General features: G+C 35.6%; 1 protein-coding gene across 1 annotated transcript in view; it reads right to left on the reverse strand.

The window, feature by feature from the left end:
• LOC131069696 (purple acid phosphatase 23) overlaps positions 1 to 20,808 on the reverse strand; it is a 49,282-nt gene that overhangs the window by 22,041 nt on the left and 6,433 nt on the right. The window contains 3 exon segments of the mRNA XM_058005222.2: positions 948 to 1,138; positions 1,407 to 1,624; positions 16,962 to 17,298. Of these exon segments, the coding sequence (XP_057861205.2) occupies positions 948 to 1,138; positions 1,407 to 1,624; positions 16,962 to 17,298 (746 nt within the window).

Here is a 20,808-nt window from a genome sequence, read left to right on the forward strand (position 1 = left end):
ATTGAAGTCTCAAGTCAGCCTCCTCCTTGTTTCTTGGCCTTGACTAGCTCTCGAACTTGTTGACACATTCACTCTTCAATATGGTTCCATCATTGTCATGTGCTGTCAATGATTATTGCTCACCAACTTCTGGTTCCACTTGATGTCTTCCTGATCTAACTTCTTAAAAACAACAATGCCAGAAACGTTGGCAACAATACGCTACTGTACCAAATAACTTTGCAAGCAAAAAGAAAATCACATAACATTAATGTAAACAGAAAAAACTCAAGGGGCAATAACTTTATTACATTAAGTAGTGTAGTTTAAAATGTTTGGCATACAGAGAAAATATTACATCAGCACCCTTACCCTAAAAACTGACTTACTATCGCCAATAGTGGCATGTTGTGATTGTTAAGTTGTTGTGTTGTTGTTCTTGCCATCAAGGTTCAAATCCCACCGGTTCATAGCTCCAGGTTAAAAGCATTTACCTCTTTAAAAAAAACTGACTTACTATCTATGAGACCAAGCAATTCTTTGATAAGACAAAACTGTTGGTCCAACCATCCAAAAATACAGAGTGACAAATTCCCTATTAAAGACAACAAAACAATATTTAACATAACTAAGCCATCTACAAAAACAATAACTTTATTCGGTAACAATGACTGACTCTGGAAACATTATTGAAGATCAGTAATGCGCTCACAATTTGCATTTTCAACCACATTGAGGCACACCATTTAGGAACATTCCATTATGTATATGTGCTTCACTATTTCCAACCTCGCTTGAAAGCAATCAAAAGCATATGGTGTAAGTCAATAAAAAACAACTTATATCTCAAGGCATTGGTTCTTTTCTTTTGAAATTTTCCTTCGTTATTTATTATCTTATAAAATGTAATTTGCTATACATCATAAGTTTTTGATGTTCCAGAGAATACAATACTTATGATCACTTACATGTCCAGAGAATACTATGTCCACACCAAACTCATACAAAAGGTGTTCCATTTCTTGCCTCATACACTCAAACTCTTGGTAATGTGAAGAATAACTATTATACCAAGGTGGATGCCATGATGCAACAAGCCATGGTGTAACTTGTCGATCTACATTTGCCAAATCTTTCTTTAGCCATTTATATTGCATTCCTATTTTCAGAAAAGTACCAAAAACATTAGATCTTTTTAAAATATATAATTTTTCACATCATTTCGACGATTCATACATTATATAGTAAAATAGAGTTCCAAAAATTCCTACAATGATTATTTAATAGTTAAAATTGATATTTTGAAGTTAAAAATTAAATTTTGAATGTTAAGTTGACAAACTTCACATATGTTGAAAACAACTAAAAATGGACTATTCAGCATACCGAGTTTTCCAGAATAATGTTAAAATTGGACATTATTTTACCAGTCTTGTTGTAGTCAACGTATGCTCCTAGCATGATGAAATGTATTCCGCCCATGTTGAAAGAATAATAGAAACTACTGATTGAGCCACATTCCCGAGACGGTACAGAAAATCGGGCCTTGTAAGAGGTAAAATTAGCTCCTTTTGCTTGAGGCTCTATTTCATGATTTCCTTCTATCACCATCATGGGCACCCTTGAGGTCAGTGGCTCCATAAACCTAAGCACGACGAGGCAATTGGTTAATTGGGAGGATAACAAAATCTTCCATTTGTTACAATAATATGATTTTCAATTGGCTCCTCTAAGTGAAATATACATAAAGCACGAGATAGTGAACTTTGTAATCAACATCAAAGGACACAATTAGGGTAGGAAAAAGTGGTCATCCCCCAATGATATTTAAGAAGAGCAGAAAAAGACAATAGAATATGTGAACTCTTACTTGGCTGAGCTGATATACCATCAATTTGTTGATAATATTGAAAATTGAAATATAGAATGTATGCTTTAAGTCTGCACATTCAGAGCTCAAGCATAGCTTGGTAATCACTGAATGAACTACTGTGAGTTTATCTATCAATTATGGGACGGCTAACATAGGCTGGAAATGCAGCTGAGGCAATTCGGGACACCCCTTTGATAGCTGGAACTGATACCATGGTTCATTTAACTCTTCTAAATCTGAATATCATTCAAATCTGCACTTTTTGCACAGTAAACTCTAGCTATAGCAGCAACTCCCCCTAATTCCTCCTCATAATGCCATGGCCCACTCTAAAAACAAAGAAAATTGTATATATATGTAGTGGCTAGGAAGTTAGGGTCTTAAACCTTTCCTTAAATGCATCAACTCCTTCAAACTCCCTTCCTACAGCCTCACGGCCCTATCTCTCCCTCCTGCAAGACCAACCATAATAAACTGTAAACTGCCTTCAACCTTCAATAAACTCTACACACCTTGAGTGCCAATATGTACAGCAAAATTATGTCCTTGGTATGGCCAGCTTGTAGGATTAACATTATAACTCCAAAATGGGCAGTTGGTATAATATAAGCTTGAAATGGAGTGGCCAGCTGAATTCTAACTTATTCCTTCACCAAAATTCTTTATTATTTTCTTTGTGTTGATGTGTTTTTAGGCACAATCAAACACAGAATAAGATACCAAAGTATCTTATCCTCTCTTGATCAAAATCTTCTCAAATGCTAAACTTTATGATCAAGTGGAAGACTCCAAGGTTTCTATCATCGGGTCTCGACTTATGGATAAGGACAATTGGTCGTTGTGATTGTTGTTACTCCAAGGGGCCTTACATACTTCGTAAGCCAGGGATGTCTAATTTTCAAGGAATGCTTCCTGAATAATATGCAATGGAGCTCTCTTACTTACTACTACTTCTAATTGTTTGATAAAGAAAATGCAAAAGATGAGGGTTGAGGAATGCTAAATTATGCCTAGGAATGCAAGAGGGAAATTAGATAATTTTCAAATTATTACCAAACATAGACACCATTAATTGAATGCATATCAATGATTGAATAACAATTGGATTTAAGCACATTCAAAGATTCTAGTTGACCACACAAGGCAAATTTGCAATCAACAAACTGCTAGTGGTATGGATTAGGAGTTTCACCTTAAATCGTACACAACATACTATCATTCAACTTAATGCTTGAACAAAATCTAAAGCTTGAGAAGATGAACAACCATGCAAGTGCTCTAAAGATTGAATAGAAAACACCACACTTCAATGTCTTTATTAATCTTAGCAGCAAAATAGCAACAATTCTTCAAGCCTCTCTCTAACCTTTTACAAATGAAAATGAATGGGTTTATATAGTGTTCCTGATTATGACGAATGGCCAAGATTGAATGGTGATCAAGGGCCAAGATTTTGCCACCTAAACCCCAATTAGGGTTTGATACAATCAAAACCTATCTAGATAAACATTATCCAATACATTAGCCATTTGGCACAAATTACAAGGAGGAAACCTCCAATAAGAAAATGAATCGCCACATAGGATCACAACAAGTTGTCATATAAGATTTTGTTCCCTTTTTAATTTTCTCTTTTGGCAAATTTAATGAACCTAGTCATCATGCATTCAATTTCAGTTGTTGGAGCTGCTGGCAGATTTTTTAAATGTTGTTCCAGATAAATAACTTTTTCAAAGGTTGAGACGAAAATATTTTCCCACCCAGGCTCGTAATCCCTTGTCTTGCTAACAAGTACCATGAGTGCATGTATATCATCTAGCTGCTTTTCTGTTATTGACCCACCAATTCAAAGGAAAATGACTCTTATTCTTTCTTCTCACTTGCTGGTATCTATGTGTGTTTCGGCGTCTATTCCTTTTCAAGAATGATTTGTACTACTTCCACAATCTTGGTAGAATCAGGTGGATTGCTTCATCAACTTGATTGCACCCATTATTGATATCTTCATAAATAACCTTTCTCATGCGAAGCAAGCTTCCCCAATGCAGAAAACCTGGTGACTGTCCATCCTTCAATATCCCTTCCTTCACCAAAATTTGCTTAGGTGTCTTTCTCATTTCTTGCAAGACAAGGATGGTGATGTCCCTAGTGTAGACCAAAGTATCAAATGCTGCCATGAGAGCTTGAGTTCTTCCAAGAACTTTTATAGCTCTATCAAATATCTTCATTCTGTCTCTCATGAATTTGCTAGCCTTCTTGAAGGATTTGTCTATCCAAGCATCCATTAGTTGTGCTGAATTCCTTATTTTCTCCGCATGATCCATTGGTTCTGGAGGAAGCAATGGTGGCGATGTAACCGATGGGTCATGTTGCCTTAATGGCTCCTTGAATTGCTGGAAGTAATTACTCCATGCACTTACTTCTCTTTCCAATTTCTTATTCTTTTGTACTTCCATCCTACGCATGTCGTGAACTATTTTCACTGAATCATTCATATCATCCAATGCTTGCTTAGTGGTAGGCAGACCCAAATCAATAGTTTCCACATCATACTCTTTTGTTGTGATGTCATCTTCAAATTTATCAACCATTGGAGTGGCGATTTGTATTTCCTGAGAGCCTGTATTATTTCTTTAGACATCTTTGTTGCTTTTTTCCTTTCAATGATTTCTCGAGTCCAATTTAGGAGACTATCCAAGTCAGCTAATGGTTCTTCATCCACTGCTATTACTTCTTTGGTGAGGCTCTCTTTAAGCCATGTCGGGATAGAGGATCTTCCTTCTCCTACTTGTGTTTCTTTGGGCGATTGTTCATCTCTAGGAGGGGAAGTTGTCTCATCATTATCTTCTCCTTCATCTTCGTTACTTGCTTGAATGTGGGGAGCGGGATCTTCTTGATCTTGTGATTGTTTTCCTTTGTCTTGCCTCACTTCTATCATTCTGGATTGTAGATTCCATTGCTTCATTCAACCCATGACTCAAAGTCTCCACCAAGTCACGGATTCTCATAACCTCCATCTCGATTCATCTCCACCTCGTGCTTGGAAGAGGTACTAGTGGAAGGATGGTTTGAGCTTGACTTATACCTCTTACGTGATGGTTCTCCTTCTTCATGATTCTCCTTTCTTTTGGAACCTTTGGAGTGGGTTGAACGGGTGGCACTTCCACTTGCACTTGTATCTTTCTCATTATCATCTGATAAGTCTACTTTCCCCAGTAGGTCAAATGTTAGTTGCAAATTTTGTTCTGTCAACTTATGATGCTGAATATCTACCCATTTGTGTGTGTAGGCCAAGACTGGCTTCATCAACTCTTTCAAATCTATGATTTCTAATTCAACCCAATTGACCTTTATTTCCTTGTCCTTCTCTTCTACATATGTAGGCTGGAGACATTGACCACTGTCTTGTGCTTGATCGGCAATATTGAAGATTTCACATCTTTGAATGATGTCAAAGGGCAATCTGGAATGCATTCTTCTTCTTACTTTGAAATCTTCTTGGGCATTCATCCAATAATCCTCCAATTGCCATTTATGTCTACGCTTCTTCCCATTTGCCTTTCTTATATTTCCATAAGGATCAAAATTATCTCTAAAAACATACTATGTAAGTGAGTAAGATGACAATTCTTCTTCGGCCTTGTCAGCTGCTTGTAGAGAGGGGCAAACTTCTATGGAAACTCCAAGTGTAATAGGAAAAGCAATGCCAGTCTTGTGTCTATCACTTTATCATACGCCACCAACTACCTTACCACTTCTAGTAGTATTGTCTTATCCGTAGGATAGCACGGCAACATGTAGGGAGGGGAAGAGCATGCTTGAATCCTTATAAATCGGAACTTCAGAAACTGAATGAACCAAGCACCAAATTTCTTGACTAATTCTTGTGCTTCTAGAGATGATAGTTGATGAATTCCATCTTGTAGGGTTCTTGTGATGTGCATAGTGAAGGCGTCATTGACTCTTCTATAATGTGATTTACTAAGATGTTGCAACTGTGTATATGATTCACGTGCTCTTATTTATCCAGGTCCTCTTCCAACTATAACTCTATACACCAATCCAACATACTCATAATTTATGGCAAGAGAGTATATGACATATGAGCTCATTGTATATCTAGGTTATTGTTGATGATCCTTGCCCAATTGATCATATCCTTCCCATTTGTGATTGTCTCCATGAAGAAGAACATCCAATTCTCGAAGTAGAATGCTTGAGGAGCACCTGTGACTCGGTTGAGCAAAGTGATTAAGTCACCAAATTCCTCCTTAAAATCAACCCTATGTAATCTACCGAGAAGTTTACTTTTGTCGGGTCGACTCTTCAATAGCCAATACTTATTGATGATTCCAAGGCATTTCTTAGGGTCAACTTCATAGAATGCTTTAGCTCCCTCCATGCTCTTGTAAATCATATTATTCGGCTCAGGTATGTGGAATGCTTTGCTAATGGCCGCTTCAAATAGATAGGCTAGCACTCTTCCATGGGGTGCCACTATTGTTCTTGTACGGTCATCATAGTGTTTAGCACACTCAGCCATCAATTCATAACATTGTATGGCCGGAGGAAAACCAGCTGACTTGATAATCCCACTTTCAATCATCTTCTTAGTTGTTCCTGAAGGTTTGCTTGTGCATAGTGAGCCACGAAATCTCCTTACATCAAATCACCCAAGATTAGTGTCTCCCACATTGCTCCAATGAGAAGTGATCTTTGTTTCCAGCATTTCGCCTTTCGAATCTTCTTTGATGAGGGATTGACGTGTGCTTGCTCCAGCCTTTGGTGCTGCCATACTTCACCTAAAAGAATTGTTTAAGTTAGGATTGTGGTGTGAAAAGCACCTAACTTATTAATTCAATGGCTATGAGGCATTAGAAACACCAATGGATGACTATATCATTGAATAAACCATAGTCTAAACTTCAGCAAATCTGAAAGAATTAATTAAATGCTATGAACTCTACACTTATCGGCAACTTCATTAAATTATGATGCTAAGTAAGGTCTAATTTCAATAAAATAATCAAAACTTTAACATGAATCAGACCTGCACCAACTTTTCCTCAATCTGAATATCAAACATACCTCTGAATTTGACGATTTTGACTCTATATAGATGCAACAAATCAAGGGTGATTGACTGGTAACACTCAGAAAATTCGCTATGTGCTGAAGATATATGGGTGAAATTGCTTTATTCTGATCAAATTCGCTGATCTGCTGCTTATGATGAAATTCACTTGCTAATGTTATGATCAAATGACAAGTTTGAATGCCTCTTTATAGGTGTCCAAGTATGAGGTGTGTTCTTTCATCCCTAAGGCCGACTTGATAGAGCTTTGAATAAAATTGTTTCTTAAGGGGCCGACCTGGTTGTATATTTGAACATTTCCTTCACAAATTCAAACCTTGGTGCTAATATTACCTATGATCATATAGAAGAATTTCGGACCTTTTGCCCAGCAAAGGAAATTTTCGTACTTATCAAATGCCACTGGAAGTACATCGGACTTTTTGAGTAGCACTGGAAGTGCATTGGACTTTTTGAGTAGCTTTGGAAGTGCATCGGACTTTTGAAGTGGCAATGGAAATGAAGGATTTCGGACTTCTTGAGTGGCACTGGAAGTGAAGAATTTTGGACTTTTTCAATGCCATTGGAAGTGAATTTGACCTCTTGAAGAGCAATAGAAACTTTGCACTTTTCAAATGCCAAAGGAAATTTCATACTTATTGAATGGCCTAGGAAAATTTCATACTTTTTTAATGCCAATGGAAGTAAGTCGGACTTTCCTAGTGCCAATGGAAGTGAATTTTGGAAACATTTTGCACTTTTTGAAGGGCATTGGAAGTACCATCAGACTTTTTCACCAGCACTGGAAGTCATTTCAAATCGTTATCTCCAGCTTGTTCTCATCAAATATTCATCAATTCAACCTTTGGTTTCAAAATTTTCTTATCAATCATCCATGGCAAGTGACCAAAGGAATAGTTGCATTTGTGGTGAGGCGTAAGAAATGCTCAAGGGTCTTACTTGATTTGCCCAAGCTCATCAATCTATCTTCAAAACAACTCCTTGAATCCAAATCAAACCTCTAAGATGTAAAAATGCACTCTAGGCCAGGTCAATGATTGGAAGACATCATTCAGCAAAGGAAATAACACGTGATCCATGAAGAGCAAAGGCAATATCGAACTTTTCAAGTGCCACTAGAAGTCATTTCGAACTTTCTAGGTGGAAATGGAAGAAAAAGAGACTTTTCCAAGGGCAAAGGAAGTGCAATCATACCTTAGAGAGGGCAAAGGAAGTGCCATTAAACTTTTGAAGTGGCACTAGAAGTTATCCTATACTTAGTCAAATTTCACTCAAGTAACTTACCTCTCATACTCCTTGCCTATCTTATTCAAATTGACACTACTTAACACCTCCTATTCAACCTCTAGCAACCTTAGGTTCTGATCAATTGGACCGATAGCCATCACACTAACCCCAGTCAGTCAAATTGCAAGAGATGAAATGCTAAAAACCTTGAAGCTTGATTGCAAAAAAGGGGGTCCCCATTTTGATGGGGTAATGTTGTGGAATGGTCACAACACTTTGCAAATGTATTTGATGAATTTCTCATGCCTCAACAGGATCTTGGAATGGAATTTTCAAGGATGCTTCACAAACCTCCTAACATTCAACACATCTGTGAATCTTGAATGAATCTACTAACAGATTGGCTAGGAGGATTTCTATCATCAAAACCAATCTTTGCCATAGGGTTTTCGTTTTGGGGGAAAAAGATGAACAATTGCTCAAACTCCAAAGTTAAAGTTTGAGCATAAAATATTAAGAATGAAATTCTTTCTCAAATTCTTGTTTTCATACCCCCTTTCAATATTTGAAATATTGTATTTCATTTCCCTCTCAAGGTGACTTTTGATATTTCTTTTTAATTTAGGTTAGCAGTTGGGCCCCCAAAAAGTCACTTTTTTTAATAAACTATAACTTCTTCTCACCAAGATATTGGATGTTGAAAGGGTAGTGAAACTCATACACAAAGAGGGAAAGACTAAGTGAATGGATTTGTACTCACAATACCTCTTATGTAATTGAAAATGCAAGCTAAATAAATGATTGAATAATGCAATTTTTCACTAAAATGATTGATTAACCAATGAAATGCACTAGAGAAATGATAGATATGATAAATAAATGCTTCTAAATCTGAAAATAGCATGCAAAAACAATCAGAACTGAGCATATAAATCAGAAATTATGCAACCCACAAATCAATTTTATCAAAAAATTTAGGGTTTTTGTGAATTAGACCTTTATTTTTATGTAATTTAAATACATAAATAATGTAATTCAGAAATGATTGCAAATGTAATTGAATTAAGGCTACAAATCAGATCAAAAATGAAAAATCAGAAATAATGCAAGCACTATGTCGAGTTCACCAAAATTAAATATAAGGAAAGTAGGGTTTATATGTTTAGCCATACAAACAAGACCTATTTTCCGTGTGTTACATTAAGGAGGAGATGAAATCAATAGATTCAATCTCCTTTGTGTGAAAAGGGTTGAATGCTGATTGACTGCAAGATCCCAACTGAATCTTTGCCTAATCTGATAGGTTTGGTTTGACTGATTAATCATGACCAATGTGAATTGCTTCAAGTTTTTGGTGTACTTTATGGTTTTGAAGTTGTTATGGTTTTTGCTTGAGAGTTTGCCAATAATGAATAGAACACATGCAATATAGGAAAGAATAATATTCTGAAATGAATTTTCAGATCTCTGATTTTAATAACAGCTACTTGCAAATCTAATTAAATCACAATCTTTGACATTCAAAGCCAGAGATGGCATACCAGGCAACTAAGGCTTGTCCAGATGAACCTCTTTATTTGATTGAAATTGAATGAATGCAGATGGATAATCCTCCACTATGCTTAAGCAGCTCCAATCATCTTTATTATGCCAAGAACGAATAACTAGAATAAATCTGAAGAAAGAGTGCAAGACAAATGCGAATTTGTATGGTGCCAGATGCAATTCTTCCAAATTAGGGTTCCTTTCCCCCAAATGAAACATTCGTTTTACTCTCATATGTGTGCAAACTTCTGAAATGATGATCCAAATGCTGTTATTATATCCTGACAATGATATCTGAACCAAATAGATAAATCAAAACCCTTGTAGTTATTTTTATGATTCCAAGGCAAGAAATGATGGTACGGCCCTGCCTGGAAGGATACGATCTGCAAATTAAGCGGCTAAACTAGCTGGTAATCCTCTGTAAACTGCTCAGAATTACTGTAGCAGACCTGACGTGGCTGAGAGAGGTGTATTTCTGCTGGTTACACCCCTTAATGATCTGATATTGATCATTCAATGCTGTCATAGTACTGTAGACTGCACAAATTCAACCCAAACAATATTTCAATTCCTGATTCGTTGATTCCAGTCTGAGAGCTCCTGAATTTGGCCCTCATGACCAGATTGGAGCAATTTCAGTGCTGCAATCTGTAATGGGATGACTAGGGTTTGGTATGCTGAAATAAAGAAAATTTAACCCACAACTATAGCTGCTGGAAGGGAATTAAATTAGCTTCAATTGGTGTTTGAAGTTTTTTTTCAATTTTCTCTTTCTGCCGCTAAAGTCTTGAGTAATTATTAAATAATTTAGTTCAATAGAAGATGGGGCCCACTTCAGTGCCTACGTAGACTAAGGAGGGAATGCAATAGCTTATTAAGTGGGGCCCATTTCAAGTCCCTTACCAATAATTTATTCAGTGACTTAGTTAATATTTTATTATTTGCTTTTATTTAATTAAATTAATTAATATTAAGTTACATTTTAATATTTCATTTTTTTTTATAACTTAATAAAAAATTAATTTAATTATTGTCACTTAAAAATTGGGAACATTACATTGACCTCTACTCCTCTTTGTCGAGGGGTATTGAATGGGATACCGAAAATATGAAGATGAATGCTAAGTCTAGGGCTAAAGATGGAAAACTAACCTAAATGCATATGAACATGCAATTGCAGATTAGATGTGAAGCTGTAATCATAGATCTGAGAAGAGGAAGATGAATGAACCTGTGACAAGAAATTGGGCCTGAAACTCGAGACAAAGTAGCTCCAAGCGAATCTGTCCTTGGAATGTAAGATGTTGACGAAATAAACTGTTCCGGAACCAAAATCCTGCTCAGAATCTACCCTAGAAGTTTCGCAGGAAATTCGTTTGACACTATAGCTCGGAGCAAATCTGTCCTCTTTTTGTGTCTACGAAAGTTGGATCTCATTTTCTCTGTCTATTGTCTAATTCTAGATTTACAGCTCTTGAACTTATCACCTGCACATAGAAAGAGAAGAAAGATGGTGAGAAGAGGGGTTTGCCTAAGTCAAACCTTGGGTTTGGAATTAACCTTATAATTGAAGTTGATTTGAGGACAGAGGCTAAATCTGAAATGAAATGCTGAAATCAAAATGTTTCACCTTGATAAGTCTTGCTTTGAAGTCTTCATGCAAGGTTGATGATGTCATGTAGGATATAGGATGCCTTCATAGAATCTTGATCATGAATGCTTGAATCTAAATACTTGACCTCTCCTTTAATGTCTTGAAAATGCTTGATTGCTTGCTCACTTGAATTTGAATCTTAGGCTTGAAAAATTGAATTGTGAACTTAGGGAGAGATATGTTCAAATGTGGGGGTGACACTTGCTTTTATACCCCACTAAATCAAACGTGTTTGAGATTTCAAGACAGGCCCACACAGAAGGGAAATTCCCACCCACATTTCATGACCGTTGTTGGGACCAACATTGGGCCCCTTTTGTCAGGACAAGGGTGCCCGAAGCGCCCTTGTCCAACCAATTAGGGTTGCACAAGAGTCCACAAACTAGGATGCAAGGTGATGTCTAGGAATAGAAAATGGTGTGAGCAGAATCAAACATGTTCAAGGCATGAAAGAGGCCAAAACGCTAAAGTGACGCCTAAGTGAGGATGAAAATTGTAAATGGATACAATTTGCAATGCTACACACACACACACATATTGCCATCCCCGAAAAATGGCCCTCAAACTACTATACCAAAAATGCATCCCTTGCCATGTCACCATCCCCATCCCTAAAATGATGTGGGACATAGATTTGCGGATATTCAATTGGTTACTTGCACCTTTTGTGGGTCTACTTCCGAATGATATGGCTCTAATTTTCCCAATTCATGCTATCATATTTCATTTCAAAGAATAGTTGAATGATAGTATGATAATTTCATAGGTTATGCTTGCATTTATGTGGAGGTTGTTATTACCTTTTCTATCCCTAGCAAACAAATTTCAATTGTAAAATGTGTATCCAAAATCCATGATTTTAGATCCAAATATAAGTACTAACAATCAAAACAGCAAAGCTTGATTAATTTTTTGTTTGGTACCAAAATATTGAAATTTGAAATGTCCCACCCCTTTTTACTTTTTTTTTGTGTGTTTTCTAAACATTTGCTTTTTTTTTGTATTTTTTGGAATGACTGAAATGAAATGCAGGAAACATAGGAGAAATACTGATAACAACTCCAAATACTAATAAATATTCAACTCCACAAAGCCAAGCAAGATGTAGGAATGATGGAAAAAGTATGGCTGCTAAATTAATTTTGTCCGGCCAGGACTGGGTCTGCAAAATCTGTAAATTACTGTCACTGCTTTGCTAGGAAACCCTTATCAAAATCTGCCCTTCAAATGCCCCAAAAATCTCACGCTAGACCCTCTAAAATAGTAGAGCCTGTACTAGAAATGGTACAGCTGGAGAAATGAATGGTGCTGCCTGCAATCTATGACTACGATCGCCTCAAATCTGCAACCATTCATTACTTTCAAAATCTGCTCTCAATTGCTCTGCAAAACTCTGTCAAATCTTCTCACAATTAATTCAAATAAGCTCTCCTGTAATCCTTGAAATGAGATCACCTCAAGAACACCTTGGAGAGATCTTTCACTCCCACAGGTATCCAACCCTGTGAAAGTTTTTGTCTCCACAGGCTGTTGGTTCAAACCCTTCCTTCAGCTCTTAAGCCAAACTCTCCAAAATGATTTTCCCGTGAATGAAAAGAATGTTGCAAGGTGTGCACCCTTGGTCTCCTTGTGTTGTGCAGTGCAGCACTTGGGTTTGTGACACGGCTTAACCACTTCCTATGGATTCTATAAGTCTAGTGGTTGTATCGGGCATTAGCATGTCGATCTTTTGGTGCAACGGGAACTGTACTTCTAACAAGTGGTATCAAAGCCAAGGCAACAGGTTCAAACCCCCTCACTTGCGCTTGGGGGATGGGGGGGATTGTTACAAGGTGTGCGCCCTTAGTCTCCTTGTGTTGTGCAGCGCAACGCTCGGGTTTGTGACATGCCTTAACCGCCTTCTATGGATTCTATAAGTCTAGTGGTTGTATCGGGCATTAATAGGTCGATCTTTTGGTGCAACGGCAACCAAAGAAATGAGTGCTCAAGCTCTATTTATTTCTTCTTTTCAAAAACCTCGCATAAAAAGGGTTATGCTTTAGCTTCATTACCTTTTAATATTTCACTTATAACTCCCTAAGTTAGGCACTCAATGTAATGTGCCCTTATCGAATGACTTATGGAAATAGGGACAATTAGCTTATAAGAATAAATTGCAAGAGACTTCTTTCCTCAATAAATCAAATAATGCTCAAGGTAATAATTATAGAAATCACTTGATTGCAAAATAATAATTTATGATATCACTTAATGTATGATTGTCCATATGAAATCTAACTGATACCACTTATATTCAGATATTATTGGTTATATGGTAAACAATGTCAGTGCCATTCCGGATGAGACTTGGATATATGCAAATGATCTTGAATACTATATATCTGATCTGCAACTATGATCGGATCAGATGCTGCTGTCCCTGATATAGCTTGGGAGTATATGAAAGTCTGTTATATCCAATCTGTAGAGATGAAGAGAGAGTGCTGCTTTTTCTGATGTGTAACGAAGTAATATATGCTTCAAGTCTCCTCCTGATGATTATAGCAATAATGCTATGAAGTTGTCTGATTTGGCAATGTAACTATGCTGATATTGATCCTCAATCACTAACAGTGATGTGAGATGTTTTCTCTCTGATTGTTACTTGAAACTCATGCAATAATGGTGTTTTTTCTGATATATCGCTGACTGAATTATGCACATGATATTGGGCCTTCGGCCTTGCTCACTACAAGCTCTTCCAAACTGGAATAAGAAATAAGATATAAAAACAATCGGCATCCTTCCTTCCATGAAATGATTGCAAATATATATTTACACAACCAATTGGTTGTCTATTGGTGGATAGAGACATGTTCATTTGTTAATTCATAATCGCACCACCTCAAGATATTAACCAATTATGTTAATTAATGTGATCCTTAAAGAATCGGTTTATCTCCTTAATCATACTTAATTTCTTTATTATATCAATATTGTAAAGGGATCAATAATTAATGGTTTGATGGTATTAAGGTTATCGGATTCTCCTTGTCTGATAGTTGGCGAGGATACATGCCTTAACCCGCATCATGATTGATCTGATTTCATTGGATTCTTTGATCATATAGTTAAAATGTCTTCAATCTGATTTGCATAAGGAGTCGGATGTTCATATGTGAAGTTTATCAGAGTCTAATTAGTAAAAAGTCATTCATATCTTCATGTAAGTATGGTCATCGACTTCATTGGGTATAGTTGGAACGGAGGATGGATTGGATGGCCATATGTTTGTCATCATGACGATTTGCTTCTTCTGTGGATGATCTGTTCATGACCTTATCATCTTATGCATTGTTCTTTCGGAATTCATGTATGGAATGGTATGATTGTGAGCAAGTGTGCAGAAGGTTGTGGTCATCATGCTTGGCAACTATAGAGAATGTGTATTTCCTCTTTTGATGGAAGATCAATTGCTTATTTCAAGGATGCTTGCAAGTCTTTATTATTTATGATATGATGCTAACTAATTCATTGCAGGTATATAATGAACCATCAGTGAAGCTCTTCTCCTTGCAGGTAATTAATCCTACAATCCCTGAGACACCTTGTACTCTGACCTACCTACTAGAAATCTTCTCTCAATTAATTCAAATATGCTATCCTACAATCCCTCGAATGAGATCACCTCAAGAACACCCTAGAGAGATCTTTCAGTTCCACAAGTATCCAATCATGTGATTGTTTTCATCTCCACAAGCTGCTAGTTCAAACCCTTGCTTTAGCTCTCAAGCCAAACTCTCCAAAATGTTTTTCCTGTGAATAAAAAGATTGAACAGTCAAACTCTATTTATTTCTTCTTTTCAAAAACCCCACATAAAATGAAATTATGCTTTAGCTTCATAATCTTTTAATATTTCACTTTATTAATTTCACTTATCACTCCCTACGTTAGGCACTCAACATGAAATTAAATAAAATATTAAAAAAAACACCTTATATCTCCCTTTTTGGTGCCCACCCATATAGCCTCTTTTAATAAATTAAAATAACATTAAAGTTACTCAAGCTTTTTTTTATATAATGTTATTCTAATATTAGTGCTTTGGGGCTAACATAACTACAAATAAATATCAATTCCAGCATCCAACCAACCTTCCAAAAACAGAAAGTCTCTCAACTGACCATGTCAGCAATCCTTCTGTGACTTACTAAAAATAGTAAGTATGGTTTTGTTACTTCTAAAAATAGTATGGATAAAACACATCTAAGTGCTCCTACAAACTTCCTACAAGGACATCCAATCTCTGAACGGGTTCCCTACCAACTCAATTAGCCTACGAGAAACAAGGTCTATAGGCTTATCATATAAATAATGATGATACTTAGGAAGGGGACATTACAAAATTGAGCAACGGAATTTTTAGGAAGTAGATTTTTGTAGTTCACAGTTATTTTGTACACCGTAAATATGTTTCCAACCATTGCATAGCTATGTCTAAAAGATCTGGACAATCCTTACTATCACTTGGGTTTCCTACTTCATCTTCCAATTATCATATGGAGGATGAAATGCTTCATAGGTATACAAACTCTTTAGGATTCACATAAAGGTCCTTAAAAGTTAACCAGTTACAGAACTGAAAGATGATCTGCAAATTATGTCTCGTGGAAGAGAGCCAAAAAAAACATCTTAAAATTTCTTTGTTTGAATGAAAAAACAAATATAAGATTGCTACCTACCCCCACCTTTCTACCACAACTATATTGCTATACTTATCTATTGTTCTCCTTGATAGCGATGATATGTCTTATTATTTTATCTTATTTTTCCATTGTTTAATTGAAAATTGGATTAGAAAGTTAAGATTTCACAATAATTATATTTTTCCTTTTCTTTAAACAATTTTAAAAGGATCTTGCAAGTTTCTGTAAATTTATTAAGGAGCGCATCTATGAGAATTTTAAGTAACCTAAATTTGACTAACTAGGAAATCAAACACACTAATATTTCAATCAAATTCTCAAACATTCTTAATTTTAAGATTCAAAAGCTAAAACAACAAATGTAAAATGGTAGCAAGTTTAGCGATTACTAAACAAAGAAAATATCAATGTTGTTAACGATAAGTCATCAGTAGGAATTTAAGCATGCATCAAGTGTCCAAATTGTTTTCTCGTCCATGGTTAATGATACTAAAGAAAAAATTTAATAAGAATGGATATCTGGAGAATCAAGGTCAAATTATATAACATGTTCTATAAGCTGCAAAATATTCATGAGTTCTACAGTTAAAGCAGTAGCAAGAAACTAATGTATAGATAGGAATTTACAAAAAAACAAAAAGCAATTACTAAAACTTGGAAATATTGTTCTTTCTTGAAATAATTAGCTCATCTAATGGCAATTTAGTGCTGCTAAATTATCAAAACAATATTTCATTTCAATTAAACTTAAAATTTTCAGGCATCATACAAATTGAGTTTGTAAAAGAAAATTAACAAAAGTAGCACAACGAAAGATTAGCTAAATTTCAGTATTAACAATCTACAAACTTTAAGGGATTTATGACTATAATGATAAAATGTTGAGATAGAACAATTACCTTCCCCATCCATCCCAATGAGGTTGATATGTTTCTCTAATAGGTGCATTTGGAAATGCACATGAAAAACATGATACCCCTTTAGTACCAGTGGTGATGTATTGGTCTGCATAACTCATGTCACCAACCATTAAGATCAATGAAGGGTCATTTTGATTCAGATGATCAATGGTAGTAGAAGAATTGCCCGTAAGACCCAAATCTCCAATTATTGCTATCCGATGAGGATAATTATGTGGGCTTGGCAAAGGTGGTGTCATAAATGCATGCTCTTCACTCATAGCCAACAAAGAACTGTCCCCACATTTGTAGTAGTACTTTGTATTTGAAGAGAGCCCTGGACCAATTGTAAATTGTAAGGCTTTTCTTTGATCTATGAAATTAAACAGTGACTTCTTGTGTTCCCTACAATTCATCATCATTCAGATTACATAAAGAAAAAATGAGACATTGTTTAAAAGAAAAAAGATTGAATATGTTCAAACCAATTTGAAAAGAATTGTCATGTCAGACATTGGTTTTAGTCATGGTAATATACATTTGGCAACATCCAAATTACACAGTACTTCCTCCAATAAAACAAAAAGCATCCAATGTAATGTTCTTTTTGGATATATACATCTTTATGAAAAACATATCATATATAATATCAAATATATTCTTATATGTATCTAATATATACATATATATTACATATATAATATAAATATATGTATCTATATATGTATGTGCATGTGTTTGTGTATATGTGTGTGTGTCAATCCACTTCTAGACGAACCCCTTTTACGGCCAAGGATATGTCATTCCTAAACATGGATAAACCAACTCATCAGCAAAAAGTGAGTGATAACAGACCAATTGCGAAGAGTGGCTAATCTCTCCTTCACTTTAGGTTCAACTAGACCCAACAAGGTGTTCCTAGAGGTAATATTTAACAAGATTTAATCAAAACTAAATTAGAAAAGAAAATTGTAGTAGTATTCAAATGTATTCTTTGACCCCAGATTCTATCACTAGATAAACGACTAATGCACTACTATAACCTAAGTCACCAGGTTCGAATTCGAATTCGAAGTTCGACAACTTTGACATTCGAATGAAGTTCGATGAGGGAAAAATTCTAAATGTATAAAATTCGAATTAAGTTCGCCATATGTATAAATATGCCAAATATATTCTATAAAACAACCAATCTTTCATATGGGGGATGGTTCCATATGAATTGCTAATAAGGTTTATTGTAAGTAACATCTTTATCTCATCTTATGAGAATAACAGAATCACCAAATACTGGAATACTTCACTGATTGGGTAATAAATTATCATCTTCAGCATTTTTTTTCTCATCCTAATTGAGGGTTCTAATAGACATAAATATCCTGAAGAAAGAACGGGTTAATGGGTTTTAATTAAAAAAAAAAAGATGGGTTTAAAAAATAATAACAGAAGAAGGAGGCCAAATATTTATTAAAAAAAAAATTATTTATTTTTTTTTATTTTTTAGTTCGGCGAATTTCAACGATTTTTTTTTTTTTTTGAAGTTCGACAAATTTCGAACTTCAAGGATGAAATTCGGCCGAACCTAGTGACTTAGACTATAACCTCTATTAAACTAATAAAGAAATCACTGCAAGAGTCCAAGATGTGGGTATGCAAAACATGATTCCCTTAAGGTAGAAATCCTTTAAGGCTTGTTTGAGATGTTTCCCTAGTTAAATATTGAACAATGAAATGCATACAAACTACTTCCCACTCCTACACTACTGATTAAAATCATTTTCAGTTTAAAACTTTAAAGTACATGGAGACTCAAACACTTTTAGGACTAGTGCCTTAAATTGGGCTACGGATTCACAATAAACCAAAAGAAATAGAACATAAAAATAACAAAGGAGATATGCAATTTAATTAAAGGAACTAAAAGAATTAAAAAAGGGAAACTGAAGGGGTGGCATGGTAATTTTTACAAATGGCCTTTAAAAAATGCAAGTGTTTTATGGTAGCAATACTTTTTGTTAGATATGGTAGAGATGATGGTGAGTGAGATAATAGCTAGGGCTTGGGGAGACAAGGAAATCCTAGCAGTAGTGTGGCAACAGTTCATGCTTCATGACAGCAAAGGTTTAGCATCTAGTGAAGGAAATGACTCATTTACAGCTGCTAACAGTGATAGAAAAGGGAATCATCTTTCCTCATTTTGTCCTTGGCAGTGTGGCATTAAGGTGGCAAAGCATGGCAATTGGTTAAAATTTACTTGACAAAATTTGTTGGATCGAGAGTGCTTGGTGGCAATCAAAAGGCAGCTTCAATTCTCATCGTTTCTTTGCCTTAGCTGTTGGAACCTCTCTCAATGCTTTCTGTTGATGATGTGGTCTTGCAAATTGTAGAGCAACGATAAGACAATGAACTACTCTGGGTGCAAAAATGCGTCTAACATGTTTCATGTGTGCAGTGACTTTGTAAAGTTCTACTTCCAGTAGTTAAGGGCAGTCATCCTCCCACTTTGGTTCAAGTTTCAGCAGTTGAATATATCAGGAATATGAGGGATGTTAATATTGGGGCTTGCAGACCTAGGTAGAGAGGTGTTGCATGGTTCTCCAACCAATGTAATGTCCCCAATTCTCTAGTTGCTATCCAGATGCTTAAAATTCACCTGTCACCCATCTCCACAAGTGAAGTTCAATGTTGGGAGATCATGGGTTAGCCAAAGGGGGACCTATACTGAGACAAATTTTACTTTGGTAGGCCATTTTAATAAAACTTTATAATATTAAGTTATAAAGTTACTTTTTCTAAATTTAGAAAAAGTAAATAAAAGTGACTTATAAGTTACTTCATCTTTTAATAAATGACTTTATATTTAAAAGTCCCTTGCACACTTTCCTAGGAGAGTTTAATAATTAAAAAGCAGTTCAATTTTCATGATGAAGACCCCCCTCAAGATGGCACCACTTTCTAGCTTATGTACGGCAACATTGGGACTAGCAATTGGGCATTAGAAGTGATAATCAGCAAGTGAAATGACATTTGCAGCCTTGGCAGGTTTGATTCTACATATCTGAGCAGTTTCCAGACATTTTCCAGCAGGTTGTGGCATCCAAAGTTCAAAATTACATCATCCAGGGCCAGCCATACCATTAATCCTTGCCTGGGATTCATTAAAAATAATTTGGAGGGTTTACAGTTGGTTCTTTTGCATAAAATTCATTGTCAGCATTAGGAATAAAGAAATAAATCATTCTTTCAAGCTTATGACAACTTTGGAGAGAGATATGAGCAAATTAGTGGGGAAAATTGACCAATTTCAGTGAAGTCTCCTGGGAGCCTGAGGGAAATAGCAGCAGTTTCATTTATTTATGCAAGATTTGTTTTTGATAATTATTATTTAGGAGAATAAAACTTCAAGGAGCAGTTAGAACACCTTGGAAGCTCATGTAGCAGCATCTGGATTCATTTAAGTCAATAAAGAAGCCCTCCAGGCAAGGCGTTGGACCCCTGGTAGGGCAATTTTAGCATATCATCGTTGAATTCTATTATTTATTGGCATTTGTTAATTGTTGTTAGAAAATCAGTCAATCTGAAATTTTATTTCCAGTCAATAGCTTATGTTTTATCAATGTTATTCAATTGCATTGTCAAATTCTCAAAGCATATATATTACAAAAACACAAAAAAGCATAAAACCTCAAAAACAAACATATAAAACCAAATTCCCCTACCGCTGGCCAAAGAAATCAGAATCAGAAAATTAAATCAGATTGCTTCAATTAGAACTTGGCATCTTTCAACCAAAGATCCTAGGGATTCTCTTGTGGCAATGGCTTACTGGGGAGGAAGATAAGTGGTA

Source organism: Cryptomeria japonica, chromosome 11, assembly GCF_030272615.1.
Source record: "Cryptomeria japonica chromosome 11, Sugi_1.0, whole genome shotgun sequence".
NCBI classification, from domain to species: Eukaryota; Viridiplantae; Streptophyta; class Pinopsida; order Cupressales; family Cupressaceae; genus Cryptomeria; species Cryptomeria japonica.